This window comes from Dermacentor andersoni, chromosome 1, assembly GCF_023375885.2.
Source record: "Dermacentor andersoni chromosome 1, qqDerAnde1_hic_scaffold, whole genome shotgun sequence".
Lineage (NCBI taxonomy): Eukaryota > Metazoa > Arthropoda > Arachnida > Ixodida > Ixodidae > Dermacentor > Dermacentor andersoni.
In genome coordinates, this window is record NC_092814.1 from 147,716,246 (window position 1) to 147,737,369 (window position 21,124).

The window sequence follows — 21,124 nt, forward strand, 5'->3', positions numbered from 1 at the left end:
GCGACCCACACCTGCACAGCGGGGATGCGAACACACCTTCGTGGAGCTGCACAGTCGAGGCATAGGAAACACGGAGAACGTGTGTATACTGAACATGTAGGCAGACCAAGAATGGAATACACATGGCGGGAACGATACAGGATGCAGTGAGTGAGGTAGGCTCGTACTGGAGGATTTCAACGCCTCTCACACGACGTGGGGATACCGGTTCTGTTCGAATAGAGAGAGAGAACTAGCACATTTCATAGAACAGTAAAACTTGGCCCTATACTCAACGAGCCCGACACCCCCATCCGCACGGGGACGAGCACGGCCAGGGACACCACGCCGGACCTCTCGCTGCTGATGGGAACTCTGGACGCCTCATGGCAAAACGTGGGAACGAATATGGTGTCGGACAACGACATAATCAGGATGACAATCAGAGCCCTACCGTCAAGTTGAAGATGGGTACGGGCGAGGATTACCAATTGGGATAAGCTAAGAAATGAGCAAGAAGGACCGGATGGGGAAGAAGGGACAGTAAGGCAGACATACGAGACCTGGGAAAAACAGCATCTCGCCATCGAAGAAAAACACGCAAAAGATCGCGACCACTCACCATGCCACCCGGGTAGTCGCCAGACTGGCGCACCTGTGGGAAGCGAGAGACTGCCAGCATGTCAAACTAACCTAACGCTGGAAAAGGCAGAGACACAACTAGAAGTTACCCATTCTAAAATTGCTAAACTCCATGTATCCCACTCGCTATAGGGCCAACTGCCCTTGGTGCGGCGGCATACCCACCCTAATACGTGTAACGTGGGAGTGCTTTAAGTGTCCTCATAGGCCAAATAGCAATGGCACAATGGAGCAATGGGAGGCACAGCTCGCCCGTTCCGACTTGGCAGGACAAACATCTTGAATTAGCCAGGTCAGGCAGGCGGCAGAAGCCAATGGAGCCCTGGACTGAGAGGCTCCGCCCACCCCTCCTTAAGATCTTTTCCTGTCAAATAAAGTTTATATATATATATATATATATATATATATATATATATATATATATATATATATATATATATATATATATATATATATATATATATAATATACGCAAGAGGATAAGGGAAATAAACAAGGCGGCAGAGTACGCGGCGGAATTACGTAAAGGAAGCTGGCTCGATCTGTGCGACGGCCTGCAAGGAACCCTATATCCACTCTGAAAGCGTGATACCTCCTCAAGCGCCTCATCGAGCCGATGACAAGCAACAGCGAGACAAACAGGAGTATGGCGCGAACCTTGAACAATTACGACGGGGACGTGGAGAAATTAATGGAAGACTTGAGAAATACATCAAGACGGAAAAGAGCAAGAATCGGCTGGGACCGTACCGATGCGGGCCCAACGAGGAATTGTATGAATCCTTTACGGGCCCGGAGCTAAGAATTTCCATAGCAGAGAGCAACCAGAAAAGCGCTTCGGGGCCGGACACCATCATGTACCGATTACTGAACAACTTGGGCGACAGAGCGAGAGAAGAGCTCCTCAGGCACATGAATGGTGTCCGGGAGAGCGGCAAACTGCCAAGGAGATGTAAGGAAGCAAAAGTTAGGTTCATTCCAAAACCAGGAAAGCCCGAACATCAGCAATCTGAGACCCATCTCCCTCACGTCCTGCGGGGGCAAGGTGATGGAAAGGGTGGTGTTAAGCAGACTACAGAGACACTTGGACGTCACCAGTCAAATGCCGGACACCATGTTTGGTTTCCGAAAGCACCTGACCGCGCAGGACGTGTTCATACAAGTCAAAGAAGAGATCATGAAACAGGCCACGAGGCACTCGCCACGCGCCATCCTGGCACTTGACCTTAAGGGGGCGTTTGACGCGTCCTGACCAACATCCTGACCAACCTCCAGGGCACTGTCTGCGGAGAATGGGTCTTCATTTACGTGCGGGGCTTTCAACGGATCGGAAAGCGAGAATCACAGTGGGGGAGAAAGTATCCCCGCTCATCGAGCTGGGCAGTAGGGGGACCGAGCCTCAATCAAGGCTCGGTCCTCTCGCCCTGTTCAACATGGTACTCCTGAGCCTGCCCTAGGCGGTCGAAGCGATTGAAGGCTTGGGGCACGCGTTCTGCGCCGACGACATCTCGCGGATGGATGCAAGACACACTGCAGATGGCGGCGGAAGTGGTGGACAAATATATATATATATATATATATATATATATATATATATATATATATATATAGTCCGGCAGCGGGCGCCATCTAAAAGACTCAAGGAAGACATCAGAGTGGTGCTAGATGGAGAAGACATTGTGCTGGGCCCCAGTGTCAAGATCCTAGGACTAGTGATACAAGCGAACAACAAGGCGGAAGCGTCTGTTAAAAGCTAAGGCATATGACAGAGCAAATACTCCACATGCCCCGCAGATTGGCGACGATACGCAGAAGAATTAAAGAGAGCGACACCCCGAGGCTCGTACAGGCCTTCGTGGTGTTCTGAATTACGTACGTGGTACCGTATCTCCTGCTGAGCGCGGTCCAAATGAAGCAGATCGACGTGATAATCACAAAAGCAATCAAACATGCCGTTGGAGTTCCGATGAGTGCCTCCACGGATAGACTTGTGAGGTTGGGCTTGCGTAACACGGCGGACGAACTGATATGGGACCACCGTTCCCGCCAGAAGCGTCGCCTAAGTCAAACGAAGGCCGGCAGAAGTGCCCTTAAGAAGATCGGCTGAGGGGAGACGAGACAAACAGAGCGAGGACAACTGTCAGACTACTGGCTCGAAGCTATCAAGGTGAAACAACTCGTCAAGAACGTGAGCCCAGCACGCCACAGCGGCAGACGGGAGGCCAGAGCAAAGACAACAGGCTGCTGGCTGGTCAGAAGGGGGTAAACTTGACCGACGCCTCCGAAGACAGAGGAAAAAGTTGGGCGACCGCAACGGTGACAACCAAGGAAAAGCTGTTAACGTGCGCGGCGGCAAAAACAAACAACGTCGAAGAAGCGGTAGAAGTGGCAATTGCTCTGGCCCTCACCGTACCGGGCAAGACTAGAGTGGTCACAGACTCACAACAAGCGTATAGAAGCTTCCAGTCGGGCTGGGTAACCCGGTTGGTGCTTCGGGAACTCAAAGGCAAAGAACCTCCGAAAGGGGAAGCGATAGAATTAATCTGGGTTCCGGCTCACTGCGCAGTGGAGGGCAACGAGTTTGTCCACCAGCAGGGCCCGAGCGCTGTCACACCGGGCCACAGCCGCGGAGAGGGAGGAAGAGAACGCAAAGAGCCAGCCACTGGTCACGTACGTAGACATAGTGGAAAATTACAGAGACGAGAAACAGCTTCCCCGAGCGCCACCCCAAGTTGACGAGGGAGCAGCAGACAGCATATAGGCAGATTTACCCCCGTATTCAGAAATGCAACTTAAGTTGAAGCCCATGCTTGACTTGATCTAAGTGACGCCTATCGTGAATGCGCCGAAGGAAACGCAGGGAGCGTCTTTGGGCACGTTAACGCCAGGCGTCATCTAAATCAAGTCAAGCATGGGCTTCGACTTAAGTTGCATTTCAGAATACGGGGGTTAGAGTCGCACCCGCACCCCCGCATACAAAACCGCACGTACCCGAGCCAGTACGGGTAGGAGTGCCCCGTGTGTCGGGAGCCAGGAACATTCCAACACATGATAGGGGAATGCGGTTTTAGCCAAGAACAGCCACCACTCCTCACTAACCCCAACTTCAACATGAGCTCCCGACCCATCCCACCCCTTAGAGAGCGATGGGAGGTCTTGCTTAACTGTATATATTGACGGATTCGCAACAGGCATGCCGAGCGTTCCTATCAGGACATGGCATCCCGAGAGCGGCGCACCAAATTCTCAAACAGATCCCGCAAAATACACCAACCACACCTCCCCGCATCCACTTACTCTGGACCCCTGGTCATACCTCGCTGCCGGGTAACGAACGCGCACATGCGGTTGCCCGAGAAATTTCCCTCCGGGCCACTCGGCGTGGTGAGGCGACTAGTTCAGAGTGGGGGGATCCCTAGCTCCGTTACAAAGACATACTCCGTCATTAAACACGCATTCGTCGTACCTACCCCGCACCACCGCCGTCCTTCTCGCGGGAGGAGGCAGTGGCATTACGACATTTTTAAACCGCAACTTTTCCAAATCTTGTCTCTCTCATTAAATTCTACCCACACTGTTGTGCAGATTGTTGCCCTGGCTGTGGCCGCTCGCCCACAATCTTCCACGTCACGATTGAGTGCACTGCAAACCTCTTTCCTCCCTTGCCAACTCTCCTTTACCCCCTACGCAACAAAGAGCTGTGGGACAATGCCCTCCGCGACGGACCTCCCGAGGTCCTCCGAGCTGTGATACAACGGGCTCGAAACATCGCCGGAATCATCTTAGGGACCCAGGACTGAGGGTTCCTCCCACACTGCTCTCGCCATTCAAATATTATTAATAAAGATGTTTTACTCTCTCTCTCTCTCCAACCCCGTCCTGGAATATCAGCTGCGCGCCTCGTAACCAGCGGTCAGGTGGCGAGAGCAGCATACGGATTCTTGTGATGCGCTAAATGAAGACGCTCACTAAATAAAGTTTTTCATTCATTAATTCGTCGGAAATGATACGGTCAGACGTTCTTAGTATTGTTTTTATCGCGTTGAGATGTATTTTGATCGCTTAAGAACTGTCATTACCGAATGCAGTGTTTTATTCCTTCCCTGGCGCTTTATCTTTACTCTGGTCTGGTAAGCTGCTCGTTTTTAAGTGTCATGATTTGTTCTTTCGTAATCTTTATCAATGGCTACACGACTGTCTGAATGGATGTATGCTCGCTGCTTGTGTTGTGCACTTTCTTGAACTGTTGGTGTTGGGCACAGGCATCGAAACATACCGCAGCCATTTACTCGTCTGAACTTGTCGCTCGCCCCTTTTTGTTCTTTTCAGTCCGGCGCTTGCTGATGCTGGGAGTGAGTCCCGATTCTACCAACGAGGACGGGCTCACGGCATTGCACCAGGTATTGTGCGCAAATGGTTACGACACACTTTCTGGTAGTTTCCTCTGGGCTCTCTTCATAATACGTTGTTTAACTTTGGGCTGTTTCAAAGCACTTTCGGCGGTCTTGCGCAGAGCGATTTTCCTTTCGTTCTTCTACGTCAAGCCCCCACGCCGACCCCCGGTAACTATTTTTTTCGTTTTCTTTTTAATTTAAACTTTTGTCGGAGAGCAGTATGTGGTACGACTGCGAAATTTGAACAGCCTCACACGTGCGTAAATGCCAAGCTGTTGCCTTATGCTTAAATTGTCTGGCTATGCTTTCAGTGCCCTGCGAAAATGTCTTTTCGATATCGCCATGAGAAAGCGCATGGTTCCTGCAGGAAAACGGCCCGCGTTCTTTACGCCAACTCACCAAGTTGCGGGCAAATATAGCTATGCTCGCGATTTTCTTGCTTGTAGCTGCATTTATTTGCTTAGATGATCTAGTTTGGCAAGCGTAGATTAGCGCCTCCAAAGCATTTCGCTACCGGGTCACGTCTCCTCCTATACGATGATGATGCAAAAACACGGCTGAGATTTTGTTCCTCGGAGGCAATGAGGTCTGTCGAGTTGCGCAAGCTCTTTTGGCTACTAGAGGGGCAGCAACCATTACGGATTTCTGCGGAGGGAGCGAAAGGACGAAGCCCTCCTATGCCCTTCCTCCCCTGCGAGTTAGTGTATGTATCCCCTTTTCGTTGTCGGTTTGCCGTTATTCGAACGGCAGTAATAGCATAGCCAGCATGATGCAGAGGCCTCCGTTTCTATGGTGCGGGCTCAGTCTAGCAACTTACTGCAGCGTTAGTGTTGTGGGTAGCAGCGATGGTGGCTTCTTTGTTTCCAGGGCAGTACGTATACTGACGCGGTTTCCACATGCACTGTCGGATGTGTATAGACGCACTTTGTACGAAGTTTAAACGGAACGTGCGGCTGTTGCTTCCGTGACGTGCAACCGTGCATCCGTGAACAGCAGTCGCGCTCTGTTTTTAGCACGGCAGTGTAGGCATACGAGAGTTGCTAGGTGCTGCAGAGAATTCTGCAATCGCCAGGGCATCCAGGGCTTGCGACCATCATGTATACGTAATACCTACGCGTATGTCCTCTCACTTTTTCCCCGTCCGTTGCGGCGCTGGTGTGGCAGCTTTGGCCAGTCGGAGGGACCTCAAGGGATTAAATCGCCAACTGCGTACGCTGCCGCAACACACAGGCGTGCGCCGAGCTTAGCCGAATGACGTATCGTAACGTTCTCTGCGACGGCCGACGTACACCATCTCCCGTATATGTCGTCTTCGTGTCCACTCAGTGCAGAAAACCTGCACGATTTGAGTCGTGTGCCCCACACGTGAATGCAGACGCTTATTCAAGGAACATGCTAAACGCGTTGACCGTGTCCCCAATTGAAATGCATTGTGTGTTTGCCTTCGCGTGTCACGGCTCAAAGGGCGCAGGCCCTCTGTCATACGGGAGGTGCGGGAAGTGCGGCTGACCTTTTCCCTTCCGCATCGCTAGTGTTTACTACACTGGACCGTCGCTTTGGCGTAAAACATGGTACGTGATCGTGTCTGCGCAGTGCTGCATCGATGACAGCGAGGAGATGATGAAGCTGCTTATCGACTTCGACGCCAACGTGAACGCGAAGGACAGCGAGCAGTGGACGCCCCTGCACGCGGCCGCCACTTGCGGTCATATTCACCTCGTCCGCTACCTCATCTCCAGGTCTGTCTGTCGCCGGCGTGTGGCCACGCTTGCGTTGTTAGCAGTCGCGGCACAAGACCGGTCTGTGTTTTGTACGTTCCTGTTATGGCTGACCTGATAAGTTAACGTAAACAAAAGGACAGATTGCCGGTGCAAGGTTTTTCAAGTGCACAAGCACACACGCTCGCGCGCGCACCGTGTGTTGTTGCGACGACTATCTCTTAATTATTAGAAATATGGGATTCGAGATGCAATAATACTTCTTGCAGGACAAGGTTCGCAACAAGAGCCGACAAGAGAAAACTCCGGCGGCGCTTGTAGCTAATCGCGAGCTCCTAACAAATCGACTTTGAAATCCTAAGCACGCTGCCGCGAAGAGTTCGTAATTTTCAGCGTGAAACCGAAACCAAGGGTGCGATCGGAGATCGTTGTTCGGCGCGTGCGATTGGCCTACTCTGCGCCGACGTTGCCAGCCGCGGGGCGCTGTCACGTTTTTGGTGACGTCGAAATGACGACACGCTCCTGTCAATCATCGCGCAACTGAGCACGTCGTCTGCTAGGCGCCGAACGCGACGGGAGTTGGCAAGTTTGGAGCGATCATCCCTCGTTAGAAGAACGGCTTCGAATGGCGCGTCTGGTGGATTGGATTGGATCCAAACGGCGGCTGAATAGCACGTTCGGATCCGATCCATAGTTTAATTCGAGAAAAATGGCGCTTGCGTTGGGAACTTAGGTTAGGGTGGCTAGAAGGGGAGGTGTGAATACCGGCGGCGCTTTCCTTCGGGCGCGCGTGACCCCCTTGCGCACCGTTGCCACCAGGGGGAACGTGGCGCTGCTGCTCGCGGCGTGGTATTACCGTATTACGGCGTGGTACTTCCGCGCTGGCCTGCGCCCTCCGCTGTCAGTTGGTCTCGTCGCCTGTTTTGGAGTGTTCCTCCCGACATACCGTCATTCGAGGGCGAGATGCTGTGGACCACCAATGTTATGTTGAGCACCGCAGCGACGCACGGCTAGTTTATTACATTGCAGGTTATGTGGCGAGAAGGCGTGTTTTGCCCACACATTGTGAAGACTGCGAAGCACCATAAAGGCAATATCCCCAGAGTACAGTGGCTGTACCCAGAGCCCCTGTACCCAGAGAGCTTCCACCAGAGGCATCCAAAGAGTGGGACCTTGAGGGCCTTTTATATCCCTCAGAATCGTTCTATAAGCTGGACAATGCCATCGAAAACAAACTCACTCGTTCATTCAGTGTGACACCCGCCGTGGTTGCTCAGTGGCTATGGTGTTGGGCTGCTGAGCACGAGGTCGTGGGATCGAATCCCGGCCACGGCGGCCGCATTTCGATGGGGGCGAAATGTGAAAACACCCGTGTACTTAAGTGCACGTTAAAGAACCCCAGGTGGTCAAAATTTCTGGAGCCCTCCACTACGGCGTGCCTCATAATAAGGAAGTGGTTTTGGCACGTAGAACCCCATAATTTTTAATTCAGTGTAACACGCTAGCATGCCAAAGCTGTGGCCGAGATTTTGCAGTCAATTGGTTAAATGTCAAAGATTGGTTGCTTTAGACCATTCTGCTACCCTGACAGCCTCAGTTATACGTTTTTATTGCCTCACAAGAATTCACTTTTTGCTTAAAGGTGTCAATCAGCAGAGCAGTGAGAAGAAATGGAAAACACTGAAACCTTGTGTGTTGTAAATTTTTTTCCTCACTTGTAAATAAACGGTTTCATGACCAGATATGTTGCTTCACTGTCTGCAATCATACTAAATTGCTTATATGAGCGTCAAAATGACATGCTACAGGTCTGCAAGAGCAGACAAAAAGTGGTTTGTAAATACGTCCAGACTTTATCAGGTAATGTCTGCAGTTTACAGGTCTTACGGTACGCATAGGGTGATTGACTGCTGATCTCGAGGACGACGGTCGCATTTTCAGGGAGGCGATATGCAAGGCGCCCGTGTGCCGTATGATGTCAGTGCGCGTTAAAGAACACGAAGTGGTCGAAATTCTTTCGAAGCCCCCCACTAGCCCCTAACACCCCAAGCCAGCTCACGAAATGCGCACAGACAAAACGCGTTTGAATCTCGATACAGTGCGAACTGGGCCCGTAAAATTTCACAGGAGTAATGATGCGGGCTGACATAACATTGTTTTCATGATAAAGATTCATTCTTTGACGCTCGCAGAAAGCGCGCGATACCCGAAACGGGCTCACTTTCACTTCGGTGATAGAGATGCAGCCGACGCGAGGCTGGCGAGGCGCTCATTTCGGCTGTGTGCTTACCCCGCCTTGGTCAACAGCGCCGCCCCGCGGCATCGGTGCGCTGTGGGGTCACGTTTGCGCCGCCGGTATTCACACCTCCCCTTCTAGCCACCCTACTTAGGTTGTTGCGCTGGCGTTGCTCGAGGAGAAAGGAGAGCGGGTGGCGGTGCGAAACGCGTTTGAAGAAATGGCAGAAAGCGAACTCCGGCGTCGCTTTTGTTTCTCGAAATAAATAGTGCGTTGGTTGTACAGCGAAATCAGCCCCATCATCGGTGCCAGCGAGCCACTGGAATGTTGTTGCTGCTTCTCGAAAAGTGTGCCACTGTTCCCATCCTTTCTTTTTTTTTCCTTTTTCTTCTTACTGTGTGCGACACCATTAGGAATGACACAGAGAAACTAATAATCATAATTTGCAGTAGTCAAATGTACTACTATTTGAAAACGTGTTTGAGCTTGAGAAGAAAAAAATATATATTTTGGATAAAGATTTCATTCATTGGAAGACAAGAAACATTTCGATTTGTAGTATACTGTCTGCAAGCAGACAACAAACGAGGGAAGTAAACTTTCGGGGAGTTCACTGCTCGCCGATTGGCTGCTCTCTCCGCCCCGTTCTCAGAAATTTTGCATACTGCCACTTTGTGACGTTGCAGCAACCGAACAGAATGTGTATTGAACAAAGATCTCCGATCGTGCCCCAAGTGCGTCGGAGCGCGCTTAACCACGCCCTGTCAAGTGGTGACGCAACTAGGCATGTTACATCCCGTGGCGCGCCGGCCAGAGTGGCCAGAATACCAAGCTTACCTACTAGAGACGGTCTTGGCTTATAAGGTCCGCGCTTGTCACCCGAAAAAGGAAGCGAAGTCATTGGCACTAGTCGACAGCGGGTTCACATGACTGATCATCGAGGGCCAGTTCTTTCAGCCAATGGCAGTTAGTCATGGCAAGGTTTTCTTTTGTTTTATGGTGTGGCTGCAAGGCCGATTCAAATGGGTTGTGAAGCTTTGGGCAAAAAACGGTCCAGAAGCAATAGGTGAGGCGCAAACTCGTAAAGGCTCATGAGACCTGTTCGCTGCTCAGCGCTTCTGGTTAGACAGATGCCGGTTTCGGCACACGATTCTCTGTTTGCAGGGCCAGTCACGCTTGCTCTCTCTGCACCTTCATCGCAAGGTATCGCCTGCGCTGCTAATTTCTAGAGCCTGTGATGATGGTCGTGTCGATGACTGACCTCAAAATCTGAGCACAGGCATATATATATATATTTAATATACATATCAACAATATATATTTTTTTAGCCGATCGATCGAATACGTGAATTAGCTATGTGTGCTATGACAGTTTCGTGCTTGTCTTGGATGACGAGTCACACTTGTTCTCACATCAGTTCTGTTTGGGTTGAGAACATGAGTGATTTTGTAACGTTTCAGTCGTGAATATCAGATTTGTGCAAGAGCCTGTCGTATACACTAATGTGTTCACCTGTCGCAGCCATTGATAAACCGCGTTGCTTAAGTGCGCACAGCTGCTAAGAACCTTGACTTTCCCTAAGAAAAATATCATCTACACATTTGGCTTTTCGAACTTTTAAATCACTGCTAAAGTAGATGCTTGGGCAAGTTGGTACGACATATTTTGAATTTTATATCATTTTACAGTGGCTGATTCAAATGGGTTGTGAAGCTTTGGGCGAAAAATGGTCCAGAAGCAATAGGTGAGGCGCAAACTCGTAAAGGCTCATGGGACGTGTCCGCTGCTCGGCGCTTCCGGTTAAACAGATGCCGGTTTCGGCACACGATTCTCTGTTTGCAGGGCCGGTCACGCTTGCTCTCTCTGCGCCTTCATCGCAAGGCGCAGAGAGAGCAAGCAGAGAGAGCAAGCAAAGTACTGGCCCGCGCTGCTAATTTCTAGAGCCTGTGATGGTCGTGTCGATGACTGACCTCGAAATCTGAGCACAGGCATATATATATATTTAATATATACATTTTGCAACGTTTACATATGAATCACGTAAGTGTCGTCTTGCAACATAACTTGCTGTCCACGTTACTGATATTTCCTAGAACATTGTGTAATAACAAAAAGTTAACTACGCGGTCGGCATGGTTTAACCATGTTTTAATGTAGTATCTCTTTTTTCAGCTTCATCCAACATTTGTTATAAAAGTCTTTAGTGTTCAAAGCTGCAGTATACCCCTTGTGTTTGGCACACTTTGTGATTTTTGTGTGAGATATGGAATGTGAGCCATGCTAGAAGTGTTCGTCGACTGCATTTGGCTTCCCCACACGCTTTAATTTGCCTTAATATGCTTTCGACGTCTCTTTATAAGGACAATACTACAGCCTTGTGATCATTAAGCAAGTGTTTCTCGCCTCGTGCACCTTTCACGAAACATACGAGAAAAATTAGGGTCTACGTCTTTTCAATCCTCCCAGTACACCTAGCTTATCTTGCATCGAACACCAAATTGGGGTCGCTGTACCATGTAAGGTACCTTAGCTCGCCTAAATGGTGTCGCAAGACATTCGTGCCAAGAAAAAGCTTGGATTGGAACCGCTCGCCCGCCTATAGTGCCTCCATTATACTAATTTAAACCATGCAGGTTTGAATCAGCCTAGTGAAATTGAGGTGAAATAAGTGAAAAAAATTGTCGTTGGCACGAATAGAATTCACTTGAGAACAAGGAAGTGCGACTCGTCATTCAAGATAAGCACGAAAATGCGACAGCACGCATAGCTAATTCACATGTTCAATCGATTCGGCCAAAAAATATTATTTTAAATCACTGCCTATGCTCAAATTTCGTGGTCAGTCATTGATGCAACCACCACAGGCTCTAGAAATTAGCAGCATGGGCGATACTTTGCGATGAAAGTGCATAGCGAGCAAGCGCGGCCAGCCCCCGCGAACGGAGAATCGTGCGTCGGAACCATCATCTGCTGAACCGGAAGCGCCGAGCAGACGACGTGTCCCACGAGCTTTTGCAAATCAACGCCTCACCTTTCATAACCGACACGAGCAAGGGCGGTCATGAGAGCAGGGATTGAAGCGCGACTAGGTGAGGAGGGAACAAACATTGTTAAAGAAAAACACCTATTTAATTTAAGACCAGACACAACTTGAATACAGTACAACCTCATTGATACGTTCCCATTACGTACGTTTTCCTGGTGCCAATGTTTGCAATCGAGAAAAAAAAAATGAAACAATAGTTATGCTTATCTTTTACTGGTTCATACGTTCCTGGAACACAGAAATTTTCGGCACCAGCGTTCAGTATGTCGCCAAGCTGCGATCGTGTCATACGTTTTCCAGTCGCTGGATCCCATGTAAACAAGAAAATGTGCAAGGTGCACACGATCGAGAACAGTATATAGCTTCCTGTGCGGCAGCTTCGCCGCAATACTCGCCCGCCCGTCTCACGTGATAACGCCGGCACGCACTCGGGTTCTCACTTCGGTACCAGAAAATCTTCTCCGGGGTCATCGCACACGGCATTCACAGCTATCGCCGCCAATCCTATCGCGACAAGCATATTCCCCTATTCGTAGCATATTCCCCTATAAATTGAATATGTGCACGATGCATTGTACATGACTGGAGTTCGTTCCTGCATCACCACTGCACTGATCGATCGAGTTGCTGGATGATACACGCCCACGTCTTGGTCACGCCGGCATTGCTGAAGCAGAAATGATTACTAATACTTTCAACTTCCGTCTCTTGAGCACTGTTAAAGAAAATGGCCAAGCTATTTACATTGCTGCCTCTATTTTATATTGTAGGGGATGTACTAGTTAAAGTTGTGTGTGCATGTCGTACTTGTGCTATGCGGCGATATAGTTTGTTTATTTCCACACAGTGTTGATGGAAGTCCGTTGTCGCCATCAGAGGCAACACGGATTTGAAGCAAACATTTAGTGGAAAACTGCAAAAATGACTTTAGGTAACACGCATCATATATGCCGATGATTTTTCCGGCAGCACATACGATGTTGTTTCCAATTACCTGCTTAGCGTCACTTACATGGCTAAGTAGACGCTGCCCTTTTGCCGCATAGCAGCTATAAAAATAATCGTCAAGCGTAGCGATCTTCTTAAAGGCAAATAGAAGCGTGTACGCCATCTTTCTAATATAATGTCCACGCACACACACGTAGGCACACACTGCGCGGTGCGAAACATGCCCAAACATGCGCAGTGCAAGAGGCAATCAAGGCGGTGCGAACAAGAGATGGGAGAGGTGACCACCCGCTAGTTGAATTTTGCCCCGCATGTGGCGCTCTCAAAGCTGGCGCAGCAACTCTGCTCGCGGTGCTGTTCTTGTCTATTGTGATAAGCTTCTGCACCTACCTGTTTCACAGCGCCTGGCGCGTAGTGCCATTGGTAGCGTACTGGGCGCTTTTAAGGTGATAATCCAAACGCACCGCTGTTCCCTGCTGCATCACGTGGGCAACACGTTTCACTTCGGCGGCATGCGATGTCACCCGCCAGCTTGATTTCGTTTCGGTTTCCCATCGCCCTCTTAAAATGCCACACAATAGGAAAACAACAAAATGTGTCTCCGGTTGCCGGAGCACCAGTTCGACGCGTGTCTGTGTCTCGTGCCGCAACGATCTGCGCGACGCTTTGCATTACGTGTTGTCAACAATAGTGGAGCCTGTCAAACTTTTACTTAATTCGGATTGTACATTTTCCCTGTTAGTATGTTTTTCTTGCGTTTTTTATTTTCCAGTACGTATGAACGAGGTTCCATTGTATATTGAAAGAAATGAATCTTCAAATTAATTTTATATCCATCAGGCCAGGAAAGAAAAGGATTCTTTCAGTCTAAAATTAGACATTAATACCTGTTCTTTAGTGCCTGCAAAAAAAAAGGGGGGGGGGGGGGGGTATTCATACTGCTCTCAGTTGCAGTGAAATGCAGCTCTTGCAGTAACCAGAAAGATGTGCTCATAAAGTTCGCCTGCTACTATATGCCCCCTTCACACATTTTGTTGTTTTCTATCTCAACGTTTGTTTGAGTTGTGGTCGCGTTGTGCTTGTGAGGTGTGTCTCATCATGGGTAACACGTCCAGTCAGAAGTAGTGAGTTATGACCGCCATATTATTTCTCACTGAGCTGCCTTCATGTGGCTGCACTGGCCGACAGGCTTGGTGTCCAATGATGCGACAAGCATTGAACACCGAAAGCGCCCTAAAAGTTCGCAACCACCATTGTGCCAATTGTGCCAAATTGCAGGACATGTGAAAGTACTGCCCTAATGACAGGTCACCATAATAAATTTTACGCCTTGGAAACTAAAATGACGTCACTTCTTTTTTTAATGGATATGGCGTCATTCTATTTTTTGTTCTGCCTGAAGTGCTCTCTTGTCACACAGATGGCACTAAGCCCAATGAACCATCCATGAACCGCCATGTTTTGAATGTATGGGCTTCTGTGGAAGCTTTGCTACCACATATACTTACCTCGGTGGGCGTTTCATGTGATGCAACATTAAGGCATGGCTATGCGCTCTCCTGACACAGTTGGTCTCAGTTTTGCGCTGAAAATGATTTGGAACTTTTCACACCAACATGCTTTAAATGGTGGTTTTTCATCCATTTAAAAAGGAAAGTTGCTGTGAGCTTGCCAATAGCTACGAATTTCCAATTAACATTGGAAGCCTAATGCTGGCAATTAAAAAGAAGTTAAAAAATATTAATTAATTAGGCTAATAAATGGCCCACGAGGGAGTTTTTCTTTGTCCGTCCTTGTCGCAGATCTTGTCCTGCAAAAGATACTATGGCGTCTTCAGCCCACTATTTCTAATAGAAACAGCCATTGCTGAAACATGTTACATATTATCTCAAATGACCAATCCGTTCATCCCACTTGGAAATACTGCTACTGCAGCTGTGCTCTCACACTTTTGTATTGTCCACTCATGGCAACCACTAAATAAATTGGTCGCTGTGATGAATGAATGAATGAATAAATAAAATAAAGAAGTAAATTAGTAAGAACGGGATGAGATGTGTGAGCCAGCCTTCCGTATCTCTGCATGACAAAGATATATCCTTTCTAATTGAGAAAGATTACATGGTCATTCCCTTGTTATTTGTTTTTAAATTTTCGTTTCAGCAAAAACTGCTCATTATGCGTTTATACCTTTGTAAGACAGCATACGCCCTTCTACTAAAAAACTAGTGCTCAGCACAAGTGTTTGCTCGTGTCGTGTGGTCTCCCTTTCATCCTTGTTTATTTTTCACACTGAAATTTCATCATGAATACGTACCAGCATGCTCAGTTTACCTTTATTCTATATAGACCCTTATTTGCCGCTGTGGAATTGCTCTTTCGGACGATTGCCACATAGACTTTTTTGAAAGCAATGCAAGGCCGGAGTAATTAATACTCAGTATATTAAAAGTTGTATTGATGGCATACACATATGTTGGTGATACGAAAACATTAAGGACGGTAATGCAGATACGTGCATCTGTACAGACATGCCCATTGTGGTAGAAAATTGAGAAAACTGATGTCGAAGTAAGTAAAATCATCGGGGATGTTCGGTCTGTCTGCTATATTGTTTGTGTGTCACATAAAAAAGGTTTAATCATGGGGCTTGCATTATTCTCTTGCAGAGGTGCTGACCTCTTAGCTGTCAATGCCGACGGCAACATGCCATATGATATATGTGAAGATGAGCCGACGCTAGACTACATTGAATCTGAGATGGCAAAAAGGGGTAAGTTTGATCTGTACGTTTATACTTTGTTGTCAGCAGAACAAATGTTGACTAGTTTAGTTGTGCTTTAGAAGTTTCATTGGTCTTGGTGAATAATTACAAAACTGTTGTTACATTTCCTCTGAACTGGGTACTCTTCTGAGAAATCACATATTTAGGTCATAAATATCTGGGATATATGAAAATAATGAACCTCTTAAAGCTTCTGTCAAGTGATCAAAAGTTTCTCCTGAACTTGTACAAGAGCCTTGTCCGCCCTTGCCATGACTGTGGTGCTATAACCTATCGCTCCGCAACACCGGGCACATTAAAAATCCTAGACCTAGTTCATCATTTAGGTATGCGCCTCTCGACTGGTGCCTTCAGGACAAGTCCTGTAGAAAGTCTCTACGTAGAATCAAACGAGTCCTCACTCCGTCTACAGAGGTCATATTCCAGCTTCATATATTATCTATAAGTAAATTCAAATCCTGAACATCCTTGTTTCACAACTGTAAACTATATGTCCTGTGCCATACTTCTCAATAATCGGCCCGCAGCAAGGGAGCCCTTCTGACTGCATGTGAGGAATCTCGGTGAAGAAATGTGTGTCCCACTTGTAGAGCACCATCTAATGCTTCCAGTGAAGCTTTCATTGCCATGGCAGTGGCAGCTTGTGGAATGTGACATGTCGTTTCTTGAAGTCAGTAAGCGTGTTCCTGAGATGCACATTCGAATGCATTTCCTTGAACTCTGGTCGAAGTATTGCTGCCCGGAGTTTTACACCGATGCATAGAAGTCGCATGCCGGTGTGTCTTATGCAGCAGTCGGTTCGTCCTTTTCGGGTTTCGGCATTCTGCATGCACAAACAAGTATCTTTATGGCTGAAGCATATGCACTATTATTGGCTGTGAAACACCTCAAACAATAAAAACTACAAAAGGCAATTATATTTACAGACTCTATAAGAATTGTCAAGGCTTTAGTGTCACTACAAACGCATTAAAATACTGTAATTATTGACCTTTATACATTCTTGTGCACTGTTTATGAGTGTAATCAACATGTCATAATGTGCTGAGTGCCTGGGCACAGAGGCATTGAGGCAAATATGCTAGCCGATGAAATCGCCACATCCACAGCATCAAAAGATCTCAACTCTTCCATGGCTCTCCCTGCCATAGATTTGAGACCTTTCATTCAGAAAAAATTAAGAGACTATTGGCAATGCTTGTGGAGCACCCAAACCTCAAATAAACGTTATCTAATTAAGCCACAGTTAAGCATTTCCCCATCAATAATATAGTCGCGACAAATGGATATCCTGTTCTGTCGACTTGGAATAGGGCACACATACGATACACACAACTTGCTGACTGGTGATGAGCCTCCTACATGTGGTATATGTGGTGAAAGGCTGACTGTCATCCATGCGCTTGTGGAGTGTCGGGAAGCAGAAATAGAGACGAAAAAGCACTTCGCTTTAGCATATTGGCAGAGTTTCTTGGCACAAATGCACTATTCGACAAAAAATCTGTTTTAGATTTTTTAAATGACATTCTTACACTACATTATCAGTCTAAAAGTTACGTAGTACAGCCTCTACCAGATGCTGCTGCTGCGTTAGCAACATCTAGTATAGGACGTGTCTCGAGGCCCTTGAGTTCAAGGGCCTTGATGAGGCAACAGTGCTATTGTAATTTATATTAGTATGTCGTCTTTTAAGAGTACATGTTGTATGTTCATATTACATCTCGCAAGTCATTGTCATTATTTTACTACATATATATTTTACACAGTTTATAGCGACTGTTTTTAGCCTCCTTTACAGCCATGTCACATCTACCTCTCATAATTCATCGCTTCATTGCCAAATAATTAATGCTGACCTCGCGCTCTTTGGCCATATTTTGCCCTTGTGCCACAAAACATCATTTATCATCATCACCATCATCCAATGCTTTGTTTCAAATTTCGGAAAGTGCTGAAAAAAAAATGAAGTGCACAGAAGAAAAGAATAATTTGTTATTTTAATGAGAGGTGCTGGGAATGAAGGAAATCCGAGATAAAAAGAAAAGATGCACACCATAGCCTGGTTTCACTTTCTACAAGTTAAACTTGCTGGGGATCAAAGATAGCTGTAGTAACGCCTGTGCCATATGGAGTAGTAATAGCTTCGTAAAAGTAAGTATCTGTAAACTAACAGTGCATAAGGTGTTTCCTCGACTTCATTGTCACCTTCTCATGGCACAGCTTCCAGTTCCTTTTGTTCTGTATTTGAATTCAAAAGCAATGATGATCAGCGAGGGGAACATTGACCACGGCCTTTAGTTTTCTGCTTGACCATCTTATCTGTCAAAGCAAGCTGGCCAAGCTAGGGACTTTGAACTAGCTCAGAGGCCTCTGCATCATGTGCACAGCTAATCTTAACAACAAAAACGGGTGCTTATGTTGGCTGTATAGCTGTATAGCACTAAATTACCAGATCATTGTGCAAGTTATGCAAGGGCCAGGCTGAGATTTATGCTATGCTCATGTCAGAGGGAACTCATTGTAAATGAGGAAGATTTGGTCCAACACCTTGTACCTATTTATTTATTTATTTATTCTATATTGTGTTAACATATATTGTTAAGGTCTTGATGAATGAAAGCAATTCACACAAGCACGAATGAAATTGCACTTGATAGTACTAGCTAAAGCATAAAAGCCAAAATAATGCTCAGCCTTGAGTGTGCATGAAAAGGCCCGAATTATAAAGCATAGCAGCCATTACTGAAAATTGGGTAATACATATCCAGCACAGTTTTTACTGGTGCTGTCATTTCGGATTACTGCAGTCAAATTCGCTGAAGTGCGCATTTTGTGTCATTATTTTTGGACAATTTGCAACACGCACTTGAATGACTGATGGCACCTCTAGTGTAAGTTTTATTCAAGACTTCCCAAAATCATAGGGAAGAACAGTTGCAACATAAACTCAAAGGGTAGTCTCCGTGCTGTTCAGGGGATGCGTTTGCTTGTCGAAACACTGTGTAATTTATGTTTGGCAGCATGTAAGAAATACCGTTGTCCGAATTGATTGATTTCTTATTATGGGGTAAAGAAAGAGTTGCTAGTCCGACATCTCAGTCATTTATTTGCATTGGAAGGTCCGCGCATATTGATAATTTTACCCTACAGAACATGCCTGAACATGTCATCTCTTGCCATCAGCCTTTGTTGTTGCATAGTGTCCATAAATAAGTTCTTATGACAGCATCGTTAAACACATTGCTTTTTTGTAGCCTTAACACACATTCATTGGAATTTATACATGGATATTCCAGACTGAGTGACTGCCACCACTTAATGTTGTTCAGCTTTTGCTTGGCCACTTGAGTCAGCAGTGGTGCAGTTTTATTTTTTCCCAGTTTAACTGTTCCTGGGACTCGATTTGTGCTTGCAGTCTTCATAGCTCCAAATGAACAGAGGTTATTTGTAGTTCTGCTGCTCGGTTTGCTAATGCTGTCAACATATCCTATCACCTCCCCTCCCTCCCAATCTCCAGGCATCACCCAGGAAATGATTGATGAAACCAGGGCAGCCAATGAAGTAATGATGCTAAGTGACTTGAAGGGCCTGAGTGACGCGGGCGGTGACTTGGAATTCAGGGATGAGCAAGGTGCCACACCTGTAAGTATTCAATGCTCGTATGTTGTGTGTAAATGTGTGCTACATGTAGATGAAGTGGCCTTATCTACTTGTTACCTCATTGTCCTCGTTTCCGTTTCCAGTTGCACATTGCAGCAGCCAATGGGTACGTGTCTGTGGTCGAGTTCCTCCTGGATCAGCATGTGTCAACAGATGTATGCGACAATGACCAATGGCAGCCGATTCATGCAGCGGCTTGCTGGGGTCATGTGAGTGATGCTTCTTCTTTGCTTTCACCTTTTTCTTCTTCCTCTTTTTTTCTACTTTTGCGATGGCATACCAGAAAAATTTCAGAGATGGCCCACCCAGAATAGCAGTAAGTTGAGATGACCAAATGGAAAGGACCAAGGGAGTGCATGTCTCCAGCCTGGCCGCAGCTGCGCATGGCTGTCCGCGCGGCTGAGCTGATATACAGCTTGAAAGTAATCTGAGGCGGGGGGGAGGGGGGGTGCAAAGAATGGACGAGCCGAGACGGCTGTGACTACATGTGCGCTGTCTTCCAGCGTGTTTAGTTCTGGAGGTCGTGTAATCTCGTGTTTCGGAGACGCAGTGAAACAAAAGGCAGATGAAGCATTCACTCTCCTGCGCCTGTGCTTTTCATGATAACTTCGTCCCACTACGATCAGCTGCTGTGACACAGTGGATGCGAAACCTTCGCAGGCTTCCTTCACACTGCTGATGTGAAGATATGTTGACATGGCATGAAACCATATCTTTGGTCTCGGACTCAAATTCAATGAAATGACCCTTCTTTTTTCTCATCTAAACTTGTTCTTTCCAATTGCCCAATAATTCAAAACATTTTAAGCCTCTTCCATGCAAGAAAAATTTGTCAGTGATTGTACTTATTTGCATAAAAGGTAGAATTTCAAGATAACGAAGTGCCGATTTACTGATTTCGTTATATTGAATTTTAACTGTATCTAATACATTGTTATACTCAGAAAAGTCTGCATAAATGTGATTACAAAATATAGTCAATGTATTATATATTTCCTTCTTGACCGCAGCCGGACGTGTTGGAAATGCTGGTACAGGCTGGTGCTGATCTGAATGCACGCACCAAGAATGGCGAGACACCATATGGTAAAGATTTGCTTACCTCTATAATAGCGTTTTTTTTTTTTTTTTTTCACTTTTCACTAGATTTTCTGTGCTTAAGATGCAACTCCACGTGATTAATAAGGTAGATAATTTGCATAGCTCAGTTCTTTTTTCTTGTCACTGTGCAAACATGGGAATGTGATCATAAGAATCTCTGTAGTACCAAGAGTTCCTTGTATAAGGTGATTCAAGGTTGCCTGCAATGGACGAACTAGAGCAATGTGACTGCTTAAAATCTTATTTAGCTTTTTTTAATTGCATATATTCAGGCTTCTCTGATTATAAATTACTTCTCAAGTGTCTTAAACTAAATTACTTTACACACGCAAACCTCATTTTACCACTTCAGTAAGGGATATATATACGTCTTAATAGCAACTTCAGCGTGCAAAAAAACATTCACACACACAAACACCAAGAAAGGACCCCCCTTGGGCATTTGTCTGTGTGAGTGTGTGCATGTATTTGAGTGTGTTTTCTTGTGCTCTGAAGCTGTTACCAAAATGGATTACAAACTAGCCCAGCTACAAGTTCCTTTAATATGGTCATTGTCATAGGCATTGGTCATTGCCAAAATAATAGTTAAAGAAAAAAAGGAAAATGCTTTATTT

The 21,124-nt window shown here is 46.6% G+C and overlaps 1 protein-coding gene across 6 annotated transcripts in view; it reads left to right on the forward strand.

Moving 5' to 3' along the window:
• MYPT-75D (Myosin phosphatase targeting subunit 75D) overlaps positions 1–21,124 on the forward strand; it is a 393,464-nt gene that overhangs the window by 358,857 nt on the left and 13,483 nt on the right. For all 6 annotated transcript variants that reach the window (XM_055062146.2, XM_050192350.3, XM_050192349.3 and 3 more), the window contains 6 exons: positions 4,951–5,021; positions 6,609–6,754; positions 15,634–15,737; positions 19,267–19,391; positions 19,493–19,618; positions 20,420–20,495. In XM_055062146.2, the coding sequence (XP_054918121.1) occupies positions 4,951–5,021; positions 6,609–6,754; positions 15,634–15,737; positions 19,267–19,391; positions 19,493–19,618; positions 20,420–20,495 (648 nt within the window). The remainder of the gene's footprint in view (positions 1–4,950; positions 5,022–6,608; positions 6,755–15,633; positions 15,738–19,266; positions 19,392–19,492; positions 19,619–20,419; positions 20,496–21,124) is intronic.